The sequence below is a fragment of the Suricata suricatta genome, chromosome 12 (assembly GCF_006229205.1).
Source record: "Suricata suricatta isolate VVHF042 chromosome 12, meerkat_22Aug2017_6uvM2_HiC, whole genome shotgun sequence".
Lineage (NCBI taxonomy): Eukaryota > Metazoa > Chordata > Mammalia > Carnivora > Herpestidae > Suricata > Suricata suricatta.
Window position 1 is genome coordinate 55881767 of NC_043711.1, and position 19184 is coordinate 55900950.

A 19184-nucleotide genomic window follows, 5' to 3' on the forward strand; every position below is an offset into this window, starting at 1 on the left:
ACCGGGGTAAGAGACACACACATGTGTGGACACATATGGGGGCCTCTGGAAGCCAGTGAAGCTCAGGCCTGGGTGGTGCTTCTGGGGAAAGGGACACGGGAGCTGAAAGTCAAGGGAGGGAGGAGTCATGCCCCACTGGACACCTCCCTGCACTGCCTGAGGTTTTGTGTGTTTCATTGTTTTGTTTTGTTTTGTTTGCCATGTACATATTTTACCTATTCAAACACAAACTTTTAAGATCAGGACAATAAACCTTCTCTCTTTCCTTCTGTTGGTGCCTCCCTGTTGACACGACTGTTTGCTCTGTCACCACACCGAGCCAGCCCCGGCTGCCAGTCGGGCATCTCAGATGGCACAGGAGTCTAAGGCTACGGATGCTGAACACAGCTCTGGGTTCGACTGTCTGGTCCCGCTGCCCCAACACTTGCCCTGCTCGGGGAAACCCTGCAGGCTTCCTCCCCTGCCCCCACCAGGCTTCCAGGAAAGCTGTGGAAGGAACCTCCTGGCAACCCCCTGGTCCCACTGGGGCCCTGGCTGTGCCTTTGCGACCATAGACGGCCCTTTGCACCCTAGATCTGGGCACATTGGCCCCATAGCCGGTGCCCTGGCTGTCCTCCCATGAAAGAGGGCTGCCACAGCAGGCAGGTGCTGGGCTCTCAGCACCCAGGGGCCCCATTGAGCCCTCCTCTCTGGCAGTGGGAGTCACATAACTGACAACTCCCTTTCTCTCCAGCTGCCTGAAGACAGGGCCAGACTCAGGTGTGAACCCCTTGGAGACAGGCCTCTTCATCCCCATTTTACAGATGCTGAGCTGGAGGCGGGGGTGAGAAAGCCTCCGGTCCGAGATGGCAGGGCAATAGCAGAGAAAGGATGGGGCCCGCAGCTTGTCCCAAACCCCTCGCTCCCCAGCAGGGTGGGGACCCAACGGCTCACAGAGCCAGGATTCTTGTCTCATATCCGTCTCCTCTGCTCACAAAGGGGCCCAGTGCCGGGAACCCTGGTTTCCGATTTCCTCCACTTCTCCAGCAGCCAGCCTGTATGCTGGCCGTGTCCCTTGACGGAGCACACCAAGGAGCCCAGAGCCCCCAGGCCTGGGATGCAGGGCCTGCCCAGACCTCTGCGCCTCACAGGTTCTCAGCCCAGCCCTTGGGCCCCAGAAAGGAACTGGCCTGGGCCTTCTGCTCCTTTTGTTTTTTATTAAAAAATAGCTCAAGAAAATATACACGCTTCAGCCTGCCCGCCAGAATGGGCTCTGAGGCCAAAGTGCCATGGAGAGGGGGCAGAGGGCTGAGGAAGGCCAGACCGGTGACGGGTGCACAGGCTTTGGAGAAAGGAGATGCCCTCGGCAGGCCCTGGGAGATCGGAGGCTAGGCCACGTCGCCGAGCAGGGTGAGGGCAGGTGGTAGGGGGAGGTGGCCCCCTAGCTAGAACAGAGGTGACCAAAGGCAAGTGGGCACGCAGAGGGCTGGACAGAGCCTGCACGGGGCTACCGCCCATGCAAGTTCCTGCAGGCTCGTCCCCCTGCCCCATGGACTTTGCACGCCCTGGCCTTGTCTCTGGTCTGCCCTGTGGCCACACTCAGGCATTGATAGCCTTCCAGCGCTCGCTGTCCGTGCTGTTGATGCTACCAGTGTGGCAGGGCATGGAGGCGACGTCGTCCAGGTAGGCCATCCCCCCAGCGGAGTCGAACTGGGTACTGGCGGCCCCCACTGCCTCCAGCCCCTCGCGCCGGGCCACTGCGTAGGGCTGGGGCAGGTGCACATCCGGTTCCTCGGTCTCATCTACTTGGCATTTATAGGAGAAGAGGATCTTGGGCTCCGAGCTGGTGGGGAGGACAGAGGGGCCCGGGAGCCCCATTGTATGGTCAGGAAAGGCTTCCTTCTCTGGGCACTAAGGCCTTCGGCCAGGGAATGAAACATGTGTATGGTTGTCCAGCTGCCACCCTGGGAAAACCCCAAGGCCTGCAGTCCAGAGTCTGATGGGACTTTTTTTAAAACTCAGCCCGTGTGTGAGCTCGGGCAAGGACTTCTGTGCCCATTTCTGTACAACAGTTCAGACCTCACGAGGCTCTCAGCAGAGGGTATGCAGAGGCGAACGTGGCCCCGAGATGCTCAGCAAACACCAGCTTTGTGACCTCCCACTTTGAATTTACCCAGTCTCTCAATCATCAAGATAACTCTGAGGGGGGACTGCTGCCCCCAATTTACAAAGAGGAGCCTGGGGCCAGAGAGACAAATACGTGTGCAAGGTGCCCCACAGACCAGGGCCGGGCTGGAGTCTTATCTGGCCCCCGCCACCTCCGACGCCCTCTCCTGGCTCTACCCCCTCTGACGCCCTACCATTTCCTCACACCCAGCAGGCGGGGCACAACGCCAGCCCTTCGGCCACATTAGAGGCCCCGGGTCTAAGCCTCCATCCCACATGTCCTCAGCCTCCCATTTCCCTCACACGGGTGCCACAGTGCATCCACCCTATGTGCCACTACATGCCAGCCTCCCCCAACCTTATACGTCTCCCCAGCCACTCCCGGCTTGAATCTGCCACGGGGTGACTTGTGTCTCCTGTTCCCTGATGTGTCTGGCTTGAACGCTTGCTGAAAGAACGAGCTAATGTAGAGTGAAAAGCAAGTGAACAAGTGAAGAACCGCTCTCTTGTAGGGAGAGTATATGTGTCTGTGTGTTGTATATATAATATGTAACATATACACATATATTATATGTGTATGTGTATGCACGTGTGCATGTGTAGGTTTATAGATACACACTTCATCAGCACGGTCCTGCCTGGAATCCTAGCCTGCACTGGGAGGGGGGAGGCTCAGGACCCGGCAGCTGCCGATGCGCATGCGCATCAAGCTGTAGGCGCAGTTCTGCTAGCAGCCACGTGGCGGAGCTCACGGCCCTCAAACCACCGGGTGCTGGGTGGCGATCAGGTGACTGCCTACCACCCCTGTCCCACACGCCTGACCCACACCGCCCCCCCATCCCGGTGGGAAGACTCACCCAAAGAAGCCCCGGAGGAAGGCCACGTAGATGAGGGGCGCAAAGAAGCTGAAGTAGAGAAATGTGGTGGCATCGACACAGCTGGGGGACAGAAGACACGGGTCAGGAAGGGGCCTCCTCTGGGTGGGACCTCGGTTGGCCTCCCTTTTCCCCCACCCCACCCTTGCCAGGCTGCCCCCACCCCGCCCCCACCTACCAGAGCCCCTCCATGATGTTGGCGCCGAGCAGCGCGCTTCCCAGCCCCTGCAGCAAGTTGAGCAGCGCCAGGATGCCTGCGTACACGTAGAAACTCCTCCGGGCTGGGGGGGGGGGGGGCGGGGGCGGGGTGAGACAGGGGCCGTGAGGCCCTGCCCTTACCTCCAGCCCTCATCCCCAGGGTGTCACCTGAGACCCCTCCGGAACACCCCCACCCCGGGACCCAGCCCTGTCCCACAGCCGCCCACCAGCTGCTCACAAGGCAGGGAGATGCGCTCCTTCAGCGGGGTCTTGGGGAGAATGACCACCAGAGAGTAGACCTGTGGAGAAGGAGCAGGGCTGAGAAGGACGCTGGGGGACACCAGGACCGAGACCTCCGCCTCACGCTCTGAGGCTCCTCTGGCCCTCCCCAGGATGCTGAGGCCCAGGAAAGGGGGAGCGCGCCCTCGGCCTCACCAGGAAGAAGAAGCAGGAGCTGACCAGCCAGAACTGGCGGCCCCCGTGGCCGTAGATGTTGAAGTCCTCAGCCGACAGGTGGGCATCAGGGTACAAGATCTCCAGCGTCCCCTGCAGGGGCAGTCAAGGGAGGGTCTCAGTCTCAGCTACCTGGGAAGCCCCCTCCCTGGGGGGCCCCCTTCTACGACACACCCGGAGTTCTCCACCAGGCCCAGCTCCCCAGGCTGGCCCTCAGAGTTCCCTGCTCTAGACTGCCCTCTGGCTTCGCCCTGCTTCCTGCCAGCCCCACCCCCTGCCTGCCCACTACCTGCCCACCTGCTCCCTGCCCACCTCGCTCCAATGCCCAGAATAGGCCCAGCTGCAGGATGGGGGACAGAACTGGGCAAGAGGTAGGCCCCGTCAGATCTAAGAACAGAATGTCTACGTGTACAGCTCTCAGGCTGGTCTGCAAACCCGTATGTTCCCTACCTGGGCTGCTGCTTCCAACAGCAGGCTCTGGGCCTCCTCCCTGTCCCCCTGCCCCAACCTACTGGTGGGATCAGAAGTGGGGGCAGAACCTGCCTTGTTAACAAGCACCCCAAGTGATTCCGGAGGCACATTTAAGTTTGAGAACACTGTATTTGATAAACATTCAAACCCTGACCCAGACTCAGGAGGCAGAGGGCGTGTGGCCCTTGGCTCGCCTGGCCTTCTCCAGGGAGCCCTCCTAGCTGCACCTGCCCCACCTCTCCTCTTACCTGGGTGACAGAGTAGGCTAGGGACAGCACCGTGGTGATGGCCAGCACCCGCTTGATGCTTGACTTGCTCTCCAGGTGGCCTGGAAGAGACGCGCTGGGCAGTGAGCGGGAGCCAGCCCCGTGACCCTGGCCGTGGTAGGGTTGGCGCCCGCTAGGGAGGGACAGGGAGAGCACTGGCTCCAGCCACACACGCACCAAAGGCAAGGCCCAGGATGACCACACTCAGCTCGATGGCCAACAGGAAGAAGCGGGTAATCTCCCACAGGATCTGGACACAGAGTGGGCAGAGCGTCAGCCTGGGGGACCCAGTGCCCCCTCAGGGTCCCCCCCTCACCCTTGTCAGCAGGCCCGGCCACACCTTATCAGCAACAGTGGCCGCGTCCGAGGTGCTGACGGTCATGGACACCACGGCCCGGGCGATGCCCACCAGCGCCACCACGAACACCTAGAAGGCGAGAGCGGGGTGACATTACGGGGTCAGGGGACAAGACCTCTGGGATCATGACTCCACACCCCACCTCGGCAGGAGCCTTCGATCTCAGGGGTGGGGTGCAGGGGGTGGTGAGGTCCTCCACTGCTGGTGGCCTCAGGCCCAGCCCTTCCCTCTTCAGCCTCAGTTTCCTGGCTACACCGGCAGCCTTAGAAAGGTTAGTAGGGGTGACATGGGGGAGCCCCGCTGCCTCCTGCCTCTGTACCTCAGTTTCTTCATCTATGAAATGGGGGTAAAACTAGCACATACTGTATTTGATGGCTGGGAGGAGCAAGGGGGTAAATACACATAGAGGAAGGATGCATGGCACCCAGTGAGGGCTAGGCACACACTGGCCGCTGGCACTGTCATATTGGCGGTTTCATTTCCAAGTCATGGGGGGATAGAAGGGTGCAGGGGAGAGATATCAGAGCTTAGGGAAGGCTGCTGCACTGGCAGGTTCTGCAAAAGTGCCTATGCTCAGCGTTTGTGGATTTTGTCAGCCCAGGATTCCTCCCTTTTGGCAACAGCCTCCTTCTTCTCCCTGCGGCTCACATGGTTCAGGGGGACTGACCGCACCCCTGCTGACTCCAGGGACTGGCCTGTAATGCAGGGCTGTGCATTCAGCATGTGCCATTCCCTGATTTGGGGATGGGTGGGGGGAACCCAAGGGAGCCTAGTGAAAGGCACACCCAGGACGTCAGGTGTAGCCACTGGGAAAGGAAGCTTGTCAGTTTCTCAGTCAGTAGCTTGTCAATACATTGTCTCCAGCCTCGGTGAGTTTAACTTTGGTTTTCGGATATACATGAACAGGTCCAGGTACACAGGTGCCCGGGTAGCCCTGTCAGTTGCATTAGAATCATGGCTTCCGCTCAGGTCATGATCTCGCAGTTCGTGGGTTTGCGCCCCAAGTCTAGATCTACGTGGACAGTGAGGAGCCTACTTGGGATTCTCTCTCCCTTTCTCTCTGTCCCTCCCCACTTCCTGCCACACACAAACGCGTTCTCTCTCTCTCTCTCAAAATAAACAAACCTAAGAAAAAGAAGAGTCCAGATACATACACAGTCTATCCTTTGTGCCCCAAAACCATGTCAAAGCCTCGGGGAGGCTGGCAGCCCTTAAGGGCAGGCTGTAGAGGGAACAAACCACTGTGCGTCTACTGTATGCCAAGCTCCCACGGTCTTCTTCAGTGCTCACAGGAGTGCCCCAAGGTAAAGCAGATCCAGCACACATGATGTGAGAAGGAGGGCACTAAGGCACAAAGAGGCCAAGCCACCATTACGAGGTCATTCAGCCCAGCTGGGGTTCAGAGATAGCTTGAGTCAACTCTCACCACTGTCTCCTGAGCTTTCTAGAACAGAGTCCCCAGGAATAAGAGGGCAGTGCTGAGTACACTGTCACTGCTTTGTGCTCCTGGGCACTAGCCCTGGGTCCCTTCTTCCAGCTTGCTTCCCCAGAGAGGGCATCGGTAAGTGATGCTTTAAGTAAGTGCTTCGCTGTTGGATAAATGTAGTAATGAGTCAGAGAGTCAGCAGGAGACAGAAGAAAGCAGGGCTCAATGCCCATCCCTGCCCACTACCGCCTCACAGAGGAGGGGGCTCCAGTCAGCCAGCAACCCCTGGGGCTTCCACCAATGGCCTCCGGGGTTCCACATGGCCTCCCCCTGCTCCTGCCTGCCTGCTGGCAACTCCTCTGCCTGGGAAGCTCTGACCCAGGCCACAAAGATGGGGACCGGGGAGCACCTGGGGCCGCACTTGGGACTCACACCTGGGGTTCACACCTGGAACCCGCACCTGGGGCCAGCCCCTGGAACCCGCACCGGGGGCCCACACCTGAGGCTTGTACCTGGGGCTGCCTTCTCAACCAGAGCCCGGCTACCTCTCCCGAGGCGGCCCACACCAAGACCACTGACTGATGAGAATTCAAGTTTGCCCAACAGACAGGAAGTCTGCTCCAAAGAGGTCTCACAAAGTGTGTGGCTGGCTAGCTGGACAGACACACAGATGGAGGTTGCTCAGGGCATTTTCCCCCAGCTAGTATCTATTTCCTTTCCCTCTGCTAATGATTCCCCACTGTTCTCTCAGGGACCAACACCCTCTTCAGTCCACATGGTCTGGCTGAGTTGACCCCACACCCCAGCTCCAAAGTGCCCCTTCCCTGCTGGTCACAGTGGTTGGCTCGGGGACACGCAGGGACCCAAGGTGGGCGGGTCAGAGGGAATCCCTGGTCCCCACTGGCACCACCGGTAAAGAAACCCTCTTGCCCCGGCATCGGCGGGGTGTTAGCTCACAGTGGCTCCAGGCTCTCTCTGACGCCAGGCAGGGAGCGCACATCCATGATAAGGCCAGAGGAGGGCAGCGACGCGGAGACACAGAGTCCTGATGACAAGTGTTTATCCTCTGCTTCCAGCCTCCTCTGGAGCTGCCTTTCCTTAGGAATTCCCTCTTTAAAGGACACTCTTGGGGGTGGATCGAACTCACCAGGATATAGAAGGTGATAAAAATGGGGCTGGAGGTGATGCGGATCTTGGCTCGAGCGAACGGAAGCTTCCAAAGCAGGAAGCTGAAGAACAGCACGTTGGGGACAAGCAGCAGGAGGTCCCAGTACCGGACCCTGCAGGTGGGTACAGAAGCCCGCTGCCTGGGAGCGCTCTGCCCCTCCCCGCCCGCAGCCCGTCACATGCACCTACAGCCCGTCACATGCACACATGCACACACGCGCAGGACACCCCCTCACCTGCGGGGCCTCACCTGGAGGTGCCAATATCCTCATAGAGCAGCAGCAGACAGCGGTGTGGCACACTGATGTTGGGTGCCATCGGCGCGGGAGGGGCTGTGCTCCCATTGGCCCCCATCGCCTCCTCCAGGGCGTCCATCCTGCCAGCAGCTGGCTCTGCAGGAGGGAGTGAAAGCCCCCAAGTGAGCAGCGCAAGGGTCGTGGGGCCCTGGGTCTCTGGTCTCAGGTCCCCGGTGGAACCCAAGTGGTCTGCCTACAGTGGGCCCCTGGACAGCCCCCCACCCCACAGGCAGAGGGCCAGGCATGGCTCCTGCACAGGGCACAGCACAAGCCCCAGACAGGGGGCCGGTTATCCCAACAGTGAGTGACACCCCAGTGAGAGCCTTACTGCGAGGCTGGGACAGCAGGGCAAGCTACTGGCATGACCTCAGTTCATGCCCCCAATCCCGGGGACCCCAGGGACAGACCGATCGCAGAGGGGCTAGGAGCCAGGGCTCTTGTCCCCTCTGTGCCTGCTGCGTCCTGTCCCTGCAATGCGGGTGAGGGTGACATCCACCCCATGAGGCTGAGTAAGTGACTCAGATGCCTCCTATGAGCTACACACAGCCACACACGTGTGGTCCTGGAGTCCATGAGCTGTACTTCCTCCCTCGGCACAGATGCAGAGCTGACCTCGAAGCAATCACACAACCACTGAACATCAGAGTGGGGCATCGGGCACCCCTCAGGTGGACCATGGTCCTGCCACCCTGGAAAGGTGGATGCAAATCTCAGGGGGCCATGCACTGTTTAGGGAAGATGCACAGGAAGTGTCCAGGTGAAGAAGGGGAGGGAGGGAGAGAGGTCCTGTGGGGGGTGCTGTGTGTGCACGGGCAGGAAAGGAGGCTGCTGGGGAAAACTGGGTAGGCAGGTGGGCCCACAGCCAAGCGCATCCGAATGACAGGTTATAACTCCAGCCTGGAGACGCCCGGGTGGCTCAGTTGGTTAGGCGTATGACTTCAGCTCAGGTCATGATCTCACGGTTAGTAGGTTTGAGCCCCACGTTGGGTTCTGTTCTGACAGCTAGCTCAGAGCCTGAAGCCTGCTTTGGATTCTGTGTCTCCCTCTCTCTATGCCCCTGCTCACACTCTGTCTCTCTCTATTTCTCAATAATAAACAAATGTTAAAAAAAAATAATCAGTAATATGAAAGGGCCCCACTGATATGGTGCTGGGCAGAGTCGGCTGCGAGTACAGACATGCTGTCAGACCCCATGCAACGATGTGGGTGAGGGTCACCTTTGTGGGGACGGAGGGCACAGTGGTTGGGGAGAAACACCGGCCTCCGGCCCTTGATCCGGGAGGTGGGTTCATGGGCGTGCTCACCGTGTCATAATTCACTGAGTCACCCACCAAGGATGTGTGTGCTTTTCTGCACAGATTATGGGTTACATGTCAGGAAGTTTTCAAAAATTAGAAAAGATGCATTCTATTCACACATCGAGAGCACAGGTCTTGCACTAAGCGAGGGGCAGCCCAGGATGCTTGGCACCCCGTTAGCAGGGATTGGTGGCCGTGAACAACGCTGGGTCACGGCGAGGGCTGGAGGGGATACTGGGACACCCCTGCTATCTATCCAGGCCATGCGGTGTGAGCACTGCCTCTGGCTGAAAGGGAGAGGGGACTGAGGCAGGTGGGCTGAGACTGTCTCCCTTCATCCTTCTCTCCAACAGGCCACTCGCTGACTCTGCGATCACATCTCCATTGGCAACTCGAGGCCAAACCAACAGGGAAGACCTATGCCTGACACAGAGTAGGTCAAAAGAAAGTAGCAGCAGCGTGCCTACTGCGAGCCAAGGAAGAATCTAGGTGCAGGGCCACACCTCCCCTTCATTCTAGAAGGAGAGGCAGCCAGCTGGCAGGAACACCGTGTTAAGCAGCAAACTTCTCCTAGAGACAAACGCTAAGGGAAGAAAACAGAGGAGTAGAATGGAACAACAGGTGACACAGTAGACACTACCAGGGTCCCCAGCATCCACCAGTCCCTTTAGCATTGGAGCCCTTAGCTCACACAAGGTTTCCCAGAACAATGACAGTTTTCAGGGCTTCCCTTGCCACTGGCATGGCCCCACGACCAAGCTTTATCCAATCAGAAACGAGCAGTTAATTTGATGAGTTTGTCAATCGCAGGCCAGGCACTTCTCCTTTCCTACAGCCTGGAATACGGATATGGTGGCAGGAGCAACAACAGCCCTCTTACACCACGAGACAGAAGACATGGCTTGAGGAGGGAGCCGTAAGAAAAAGCATCTGGGTCCCAGACCCAACAGGCCTCCATGCATATCCTGGACAGCTGGCATGCAGACTGTCATGCATTATGCAGGAATCATCTTCTATCTTGTTGTCTTGACCTTTGTTTCAAGAGCTAAGACAGGATCCCAATGAATATAAAGAGGTGTAGCTTTGGACCGGGTTGTCAGACAAGGTGATACTTGCACAAGATCTAAATAACTGAGAAGGAATAAGACTTGGAAAAATCAGGACAAAGAGCATACCTGAGAGACAACAACGAACGCAAATGCCGTGAGATATGAACAGGCTGGCCTGTCCAAAGGGCAAAGGGCAGGCCAGTGCGGGCAGAGGTGAGATCAGAAAGGCTGGTGGGCCAGGCCACAGGAGGCCACATGGCCATGTGCAATGCGATTTCATTCTAAATGCAGTGAGAAGGGTGTCACAGTGGCAGGTGACAGGGTCCCCTTTCCGTGGGCAGAGGACCGCTGAGGCTGCCGTGGAAAATGGACTGGAGCAGGGGCAGTGTGGGGGGCCCTGGGAGGGCATGCCTGCGGTGGGGTGGGGTGGGGGGACTTGCGATACCTTTGGGAGGGGAGGGCCCACCTGACCCAGGGAGGGAACGAGGGAAGAGAGCAAGGATGTGGTGGCCTCTGGCCTGAGCCACTGGCTAATGACAAGGCCAATGCTGTTCATGTGCTCCCTTCTCCCTGGCTGTCATTCCATTCCAGGCCCCCTCCATGCCGCTCTGTTGAACAGGCGGGGACCCCTCCCCTGGGCCACAGGCTGAATCTCAAGTACTGCAGAAGCCAGTGGCTTTGGGGTCTGGACTGGTAGAATGTACCGGATACCTGAGCCGTGTGCAGGGGTGCCCTGGTTTGATAAAAGGGGCAATGGGGGTGGGGTGCTATGATGTTTCATGGACAGGGGCCAAGGCTGCCATAGGTCCCGCAACATGCGGGACAGGCCACCAAAGGAAGAATCATCCTTGCCTTTGCCAATGGTGCCCTGAAGGCGGGAGGCTCTGGTCAAAGTCAAGAAGGGTATCCTCCTTGCCAGTGGCTAGTTTAGGCCAGGGCACGTGATGGGGGGAGGGGTATACTGTCCCCAGACTTCTCATGACCTGAGAAGATGACTTTTAAGTGACTGCAGTTGAAGGAGGGAGATGCTGCAGCCCCTCCGCCCCACTTACCACTACCTGTGAAGCAAGCTTCTGTTCCCAGCAGCCTGACACCAGCTCTGGCCGAGGACGCAGGGTGTTAAGCAGCCCCAAGAGGAGCAGGCCCGGACAGCAGGCCAAGCTCCCGGCAGCCACCCCTTGTGCAGCGGTGAGAGTCCCAGTGGCGATAAATGGGGCCAAGAAGCAAGAAGAGCCGGATAGAGAGTCTAAAGGGGGAGGTAACACTTGGTTTTGCCTGTTCAGCACCCCGTTTTCCTGGGGGGGGACCTCAGTTTCCCCAGTCTCTGTCCAGGAAGTTTAGGTACAGCTGACTCCACCCCTTCACGGCTCTGAGGAACGTGCATGTGATCTAAGCCCAGCCGGTCGGGATGCTCCGCTGCCCTGACCAATGAGAATCTGAGACTCTTGCTATAATTGTACAGATAGGCTTTCTGCTGAAAGAGAGATGGATGGGAATACATCCAGGAGACAGAACAACCTCATTGGAGCCCCTGGATCTAGCCACACCTGAAGTTCGCCCTCCCTGGACTTTCTGTTGCGTTATAAACCCAATAAACTCCTCTCTTCTGCTTAGGTCTGGTTGAGTCTGATTTTTTGAATTTCCTACCCAAAACCTTCACATGTTACAGAGCTGGGCAGATGCAGGTTGCACTTCTGGCCCCACCATGTCCTTGCTGTGTGACCCTGGGTGCATCATTTCTCCTCTCTGAGTGTCACAGGGACGATAATACCCAACAACATTGCTGTGAGGATCAAACATGAACAGAGAAGTAGTCCTACAAAAGGTCACACAGGTAATTGCTGCTTGTCCCCCCCCCCCCGGAGGAGGGCTTGGGGGTGTTCCAAGTCTAAGGGCTCCTTTCAAAGTGCTGCTGGCTATGGGGTCTGGAGTAACAAAGAGTATCGACCGCTCTCCCCTCACCAGTGCCCCTGGACTCCACCAGACAGCTCGGAACACTTGCTGAGCCCTCCCAGCCCTGCAAGGGAACTATTATCCCCACCGTTCAAAGCTCAGGACCAGCGAGCCGCCTGCCAGGTTATCTGTCTCTGGTGCCGAGACCCTCAAGCGGCAATTTGCCAAGTGCTCCTGTCCGGGCATTGATTTCTCCATGTAGACGGAAAGTTTTACCTAGAGCTGTGCTTCTCCGACCTTGAGGGCTGTGCACATGCAGATTCTGATCCGAGGGCCGGGGCCCCGGCTGTGACAGTCTTTGTGGCTAACATGGTCCTAGGTGATGCCTGTGGCTCTGCTGGTCAGAGAACCACAGCTGGGTTAGGAGGCCATTGGCCATCCCAGGATCGCCACTCCGTGTCAAAGATGAGAAATGAAGCAACAACAAAGGTTGCTGGAGACACACGGCTTTACATTGGTGACCCACTTAACTGTCACAGCAGTCTCTCAACGAGAGGGGACTACACTGTACCCATTGTACGGAGGGGGAAAGGAGAGGCACAGAGGGGTGAGTCCCTGGCCCTACATTCTCCTCCCCCCACCATGGGCGAGCTCCTAGCCTTGGAGGCAGAAGTCTTGGTGGTGCCCGAAAAGGAAGGGGTCTGCCGGCTCAGGAAACGGGGGCTAATGGGACGCAGGACAGGAGATGGTGGGAAGGCTGGCTGAGAGCAGGGGCAAGGAGCGGGGAGCCCAGCCTGGAGGACTTCCTGGGATGCCGAGTGACCTAAGGCAACCCCAAGCCTCTCTAGACCAGGGAAACTGGGACAGACTGTTTCCTCCACCTGGGAGGGACTTCCTGACCTTGTTAACATTCCAGAGGCCATCTTCCCACTAACCGCTTGGGCCTCCATTCCCTCCCTCCCTCTATGGCCAGCCTATGGGACAGGATGCCAGGTTGGCTCTAGTCATGCAGTGCCAGACCTGCTTGAGCCCCTAGATAGAATCTTGCCTTCTCTGGGCCTCAGTGTTCCCATCTGTGCATTGGGATTGACCAGGGCTGGATGGAAAACCTTAGGGCATTGCTCAAATGCCCCTTAGTGCTTCTGATGCCTGGAGCTTCTAAACCCTGGAACCAAAACAAAATAGGAAGGCTCCGGAGGAGAGAGGCCAACCCCTTACCTTTTGTCCTTGGGGGTGGGGGAGGTGGACACTGTCCAAGACATACTGCTAGCAGCCCAGGCAGGAGCCCCCAGGGAGATAGGGAGCCCTGGGCCCCGTTCCTCATCCTTCAAAGCCCAACCTGATGTGACCTCTGCCTGTTGCTCCGCCTCTTTCCTTTCCATTCTCTACTTCTCTAGTTCTCCTGTTCTCCAAGCTGCTAAGCTTCCTCCTACCCCAGGGCCTTTGTGCTTGCCACTCTCCTACATCATCACTTCCTCAGAGCGCTGCTTGTGAAGTGGCCCTAGCTGCGTGTTTGTGTGTTTACTGGCTGCCCAGGCCAGTGCTCGTGACCCAATCCCCTAGAATAGCGCCTGGCACAGAGTAAGTTCTCAACAAAATGCCATAACCTGGACAGATGAATCTCCAACAAAGTGCCGCCAAGCCCTTCTGGGGAGCTGGGGACGAATTGCTGGGGAGGACCCCACAGCCCAGCCGACTACAGAGGCAGGAGGCAAAAGTCACTCTGCACCCTCCTTCCTCCAGTCCCAGAACAGTCTCTGAGCCTCCTCCCAGGCGGTCCCACCTGCGGGGCCACCTGGCCTAGATTTCCTCCTACACAGCCTCAAGCCACAGGGTCCACCAGCCCGGTTCGACGGCCGCGCTGGGCATCGTGCAGCTGTGTGTGCTCACTCTCCCTCCCAAGAGAGCTCTGTGGTCCCATCCCCTCTATCTCTACGGGCCTCCCAATTCTCCGTCCCCTCATATCGAGAGTCCTCACCCAGGGGCCCCTGGCCCTTTGAAACTTCCCCAAGGGAGTCCTCTAAGGCTGTGCCCTAAGCGGGAAGGGGTCATTCCGGGGGGAAGGGGCGGCGACAGGTGGGCCCCAGGTCCAGCTGTGGGGATGAGGGTGGGGGTCCCGATCAGCTCCCCGCTCTCCCGCAGCTGTCGCGAGGAGTCACTATGTGCACCCGGGCTATGGGAGCTCCCTGGCAGAAAGGGACTGTAGGTGCGGCGGGGGCCGGGAGGCGTCCCTGGAGCGGTGGTCCCAGGCACCGCAGAGGGAAGGGGCGCCCAGCTCCGCGGCAGGGCTTCCGGACGGGCAGCGGTGGGGCTCCCCCTCCAGGTGTCGCGGGAAAGGGGAGAGGGTCCCCTCCTTACCTGCGGGTCCCGGGCCCTGCTCAGGCCCCGCCGCCCGGGCCACTCATCCACCAACGCAGGGTGCGCAGACCCGTCCAGGCCCCGGGACTCCGGCCTCCGGCGCCCCCGGCAGGCAGCGGGGCCAGGGAACGTCGCGCAAGAGGCGGGGGCAGCCGGGTCCGCGGAAATGGGAGATCGGCGGGAAAGGGGAAACGCGGTTGGCGCTCCGGGCCCACCGGCCCCAGAACACCACGCAGTCCTTCCTGGCAGCGGCGAACCAAAACGCAGGCGCGTCCTTTTCCGTTCAGCCAAAACTGCGAAAACAGCCATAGCCCCTACTTATAGCACTCAGGCCCGCCTCCCAGCCCCCAGTAGCCTATAGAAATGGAGCTACATCAAAGAGAGGGCGCAAACTGCGGAAGAGGCCAATCAGATCCCTAAGAGGCGGGGCGACCTGCTGATCTCTTAAAGAGACAGCAAGAGGGCATTGCGGGGGTTGTTGGGGGGAAGGAAGCAGTTTCGGGATAGGGGAAGCTGCTTCGTATCTCACCCCGAAGGCTGCCAGGATCACGGACCCGAGGACTGAGGACGCTGCCACTTCTCGGCCCCCCCTGTGCCTGTCAGCTGTCAGCAGCTGTCAACAGACCCACTCACTCCAGCCAGCCCTCTTCCCAAGGGGCCCGGACGCGGCCGGCCATCCAGGGAGGAGCCTCCGTGGACCGCCCCGTCGCGTAAAGCCGCCTCCGGCGCCCCGCCGCGGCAGTCCTGCCTGGTGACCTTTGGTCACCTGGCTGAGGAAGGAAGGGTAGGGACAGCCCCTCCCCCTCCTCCGGAACGCCGCGTTTCCCCAGCTCGCCAAGCCGCTTCTACGTTCACCATCAAAGCGCCCTGGCATTATTGAGCACCATCCGGGTTTCAGGCACTGATTTTCACAACAACCGTGCAGGGTGGTTATTATTAGCCTCCTTTTCAGAGGAGGAACCTGCGGCTTAGAGACTTGCCCAAATAACTTGCCCAAAGCCATACAACTAGTAAGCACCAAAGCCAAGACGCCCGGATTTGAACTGCCCCTCCTCTCACCTCTAACCTCAACAACTCTTCAGGGAATCTCCTCTGGGAAGCCTCCCCTGATTGCCCCATCTTTGGGCTCCTGACATCTTTGCCGTGTTCACTCTTGGCTATCCTCAAGCTTACCCTGCGTGGTCTGGTCCCCACCCCCTGCGTCTGAATCAGCATCTCCCACCCATCCTCTCCTCATTCAGCGTGTTCAAGCCACCGTGCTTTCTGTTTCTCTTCCTTAAATACACCAAACTTGCCCCTGCCTCTTGCTCTTTCCATCTGTCCTGGCTGGCTGGCTCCTTGTCACATGACCTCCTTGACACCCTAGCTAAAGAAGCTGTGCAGTGTCTCACATAATGCCTGTTTATTTCCTTCCGGGCACCATCTCTCTGACATGCTTATCTTCATTTACTTGCTTCCTAGTTCATTAGCCACCCTCCACTTAGAATGTCAGTGTCACAAGGACAAAACCACGTTTGTCACTTTTCTTGCAATATATTGAGGCTGACTCAGTGACGGGTGCAAGTTGTAGACACCCACTTGTTACAGGACCCTCAAGACACACACCCAGTGATAAGATGGCCACTTCGCAGTTGGGCTGAAATGAGATGGCCCCCGTTGCTCTAAAACAGGAGAAGGTGAGGAAGTCACCACCTTGTGATCATTTGGGATTCAGTTTGTCTGGGACTTTCCCAGCCTGGACTGTGATCTGTGTGCACACTTTCTTTGGTAGCCAGGAGGGGCTGTGCCCAGGCTGATGCCTGCCTTCCTGAATGGGCTATGGGAGTCAAGGTCAATTCCTAGGGTTGCCAGGAAGCCAAGAACAGCACTGCTCACATTAACTGACAAACACAAGTCCTAGAACACCCCTCACCTCCAGGGGATGGGAGGGGGTGGGGCAGGAAACTTCCCTCCTACCATGTTCCAGGAAGAAGAAACAGATTATCTGTGACCAGGCCAAAAAAGACTACCCTCCATCTTTGTGTGTGTGTGTGTGTATAAGACAAAAGTACAGTTTCCGGCAGGGAGTCTGCTGTTATCATTGCAATGCACAAGTCTGCAGTCTATACTCTGAGTTTTGGGCCTTTCGTGTAGGTTTCCACAGGGTTTCATTTGTGGAATAACTCAGGGTATCTATTTCATGCCCTCCTCTTTAGAGCAGAATCAGGGGCTCGTTCACTGTGGTATCTCCTACATACAGGACAGAGTGTGGCATCAGCAAAGGTCAAATACTGGTAGTGTGACAGAGATGAGCCTCTCAAGTTCTGTTCCTTGTCCTACAGGGGTGGTCATCCTCTCTAGGCCATGGTTGCTACAGACCTGGGATCCCCAAAAGCAATGGAAATCTAAAAACATCGGGGCACCTGGGTGGCTCAGTCTGTTGAGCATCCAACTTTGGCTCAGGTCATGATCTCACAGTTTGTAGGTTTGAGCCCCATGTCGGGCTCTGTGCTGACAGCTCAGAGCCTGGAGCCTGTTTCAGATTCTGTGTCTCCCTGTCTCTCTGCCCCTCCCCTGCTTGTGCTCTGTCTCTCTCTCTCTCAAAACTAAAGATATTAAAAAATAAATAATTTTTAAAAAGGAACTAGTGACAGGGCTCAGCTGTCAGAGGAAAAGTCTGTACAATTGTCCTATAGCTATCGAGGCCAAAGGGGCAGCCAGGAAGGCTGAACAGATCTCTGGATTGGACGTACTCAGTAGTTGACAGAATGCCCACGATGGTTCCTTGGTCTGTGTGAGTTTTCTCAGAGGTGAAGGTCAAGTGAAAGCCCCTGAAACTTGCCTCCTACCCACCTGTCTCAGCCAAGATAATAAGTTAAAAAAAAAACCCAATATCACCTGGCAGGGGAAATGTAGAGATTAGTGCTACCCATGGAGACCTAGGGGATGGACCCCATCCTACCCCTATTTAATTCATCAGTCTGATCCTTAAAAAACACAGAAATGGCAGTGGATTTCGACAAACTCAAGCAAACAGTAGCCCCAATTTCAGCTTCTGTGCCGGTGGCATTGCCAGGATGGATCAGCAAGGCCTCAGGGACTCAGAGGCTGGCCTGCTATTTGACCACTCACATCAGGAACCATTGACATTCCCAGAGAAGGACAGCCATTCACATTTATGGTTTTGCCCCCGGTCTCTCCCACCTTTGTCATGTTGTCCGAAGGGCCCTGGTCATCTGGCCATTTGACAGAGCATTGCAATGACATCCTCCTAAATTTGGCTGGCTGAACAAGAAGTAACAAGGGAAGGAAGCCTTCTATAAGACGTAGGTGCTTCCGAAGGTGGAAGATAAACTCTGTGAAGACAGGTGGGGGCCGGGGAGTTCAGTGGTCTGAACAGCTGGCCCCTAGCAGAGCTAACTAGGGGACAGTCAGAGACCATAAGGCTAGAGCTGCCCCTAATGAAGTGGGCTCTATGATGCTCGCTAAGTGGTAAATTCAGGTGGGCCCAGCAGATGATAAGTGATCTGTTGTGATCTGCCCCTGCCACACCAGCGCCTCTCCCTCATTCATGCCCATGACCTATTCCGAGGTCCCCCAGGGCCAGCTGGCAGAGGAAAAAGGCTAAGCTGGATGGAAAATGAGCTGGCTCTTTATCAGATGTCTCACAGGGTCTCCTGCACCCTCTAGTGCAGTTGCTGTGAGCAACGCCAGCAGCCATGTTGTGAGACGTCCTACGGAGAGGCAGGGAAGTTCGGAGACCTTCACCCAGGAGCCAGTGTGAAATCGAGTCCTCATCCAACAGTCTGGGAGGAACTGATTCTTGCCATGAGGCAGCTTGGAGGTGGATCTTTCCCAAGCTGAGCCTTCCTGAGGGGACTGAGGCCCCCACTAGCACCTTGACAGCAGCGCTGTGAAGGGCCTTAAGGCAGAAACACCCAGCTAAGCCACAGCCAGATCCCAGACTCCTAGACACTTCCATAATACACGGTCTTTGCTTTAAGCTGCTGGATTCCAGAATATTTGCTATGAGGCCATAGATAACTTATACAGTCCCATCCATTGTCTCTTCTCTGGCTTTTCCCCAGCACCTCCCAGGATCCCATCTCCTCCCCAGAGTCCTTTGCTGGTGCCTCCTACCTGTTAGGGTTTCCCAAGTCCCAACGGCCTTCTCTTCTCACCACACTCACTCTCTGGATTGCCCAACCACTCTCAAGACAATCTATGGCTGCAGCTCAAACTCCCTCTGCAGCTCCAGACCTGAGCACTGAATGACCACCTGGATATCTCCACTCAAGGCCCATGTTCAACACAGCCAGAAACAAACATCCACTTTGCCCCCAAATCTGTCTTCCCTCTGAGCTCTCCATCCCAGAGGTGGTGCCAGCCATCATCCACCTAGTCTCCTAAACCAGAATCCTGGTGCCATCTTCGGTGCCTCCCTTTTGCCTGTCCTCAATACCCAATGCCGATCGATTCTTTCTCCTAAAAATCGCTGGGATATTTCCAAGTCCTTATCATTTCACTTGCACCTACACTGTGTTCCATCCAGAGATGCTTCTGCACCGTCGTGCTCACCAAGGCACCTGCTCTAGCTCGAGGTGCCTGTAACTGGAGAAAGGACAGCAGCCACGGTCTCCAATTTGGTTCAATCCACCACCACCCAAGAAACAGCCTGAGGGCTTCTCCTTTGGCGGGCAACGGGGGCAAGCTGTTTCACCAAAACTACAGAAATGCTTAGAGATCCCCGCTGCGCCATGGTCTCTACATCGTTACAGCTGATGTTCTTTGTATCTGGACCGTCTCTGTCTCTTTGCTTCCCTCAGTCAAAGATAACTCCTACTAGAATACCAAATTGGCCTTCTACAATCCCGGAGATGTTTGGGTGCTTAAAGAATTCAGTCTGAGAGCTTTTGGAGTAGCTGAAACAGACTTTCTGTTCATAAGACCTC

The 19184-nt window shown here is 57.2% G+C and overlaps 1 protein-coding gene across 3 annotated transcripts; it reads right to left on the bottom strand.

Annotated features, from left to right (window-relative positions):
• Positions 1-1176: 1176 nt before the first annotated feature.
• TPRA1 (transmembrane protein adipocyte associated 1) lies at positions 1177-18790 on the bottom strand. 3 transcript variants are annotated; one of them, XM_029917773.1, is made up of 12 exons: positions 14783-14971; positions 14254-14546; positions 7610-7751; positions 7340-7472; positions 4749-4835; positions 4586-4658; positions 4391-4470; positions 3654-3764; positions 3457-3517; positions 3199-3301; positions 3003-3083; positions 1177-1822 (listed from the first exon to the last, which is right to left on the bottom strand). In XM_029917773.1, exons 3-12 carry the CDS (start codon positions 7732-7734, stop codon positions 1579-1581), a joined length of 1098 nt encoding a protein of 365 aa, XP_029773633.1. In that variant the 5' UTR covers positions 7735-7751; positions 14254-14546; positions 14783-14971; the 3' UTR covers positions 1177-1578. The 3 variants fall into 3 exon arrangements, with proteins under 3 accessions (XP_029773633.1, XP_029773635.1, XP_029773634.1); XM_029917775.1 differs by lacking the exons at positions 14254-14546; positions 14783-14971 and adding an exon at positions 18769-18790; XM_029917774.1 differs by lacking the exon at positions 14254-14546 and having other exon boundaries at positions 14783-14972.
• Positions 18791-19184: the final 394 nt, after the last annotated feature.

Bases quoted from the DNA above. Each gene is read 5' to 3' on its own strand.
- TPRA1 (XM_029917775.1), bottom strand. From the start codon at position 7,734: ATGGACGCCCTGGAGGAGGCGATGGGGGCCAATGGGAGCACAGCCCCT. The intron at 7,473-7,609 runs GTGAGGCCCCGC...ACCCACCTGCAG, and splicing joins GAGGATATTGGCACCTCCAG to GGTCCGGTACTGGGACCTCC. The intron at 3,084-3,198 runs GTAGGTGGGGGC...TCTGTCCCCCAG, and splicing joins AACATCATGGAGGGGCTCTG to CTGTGTCGATGCCACCACAT.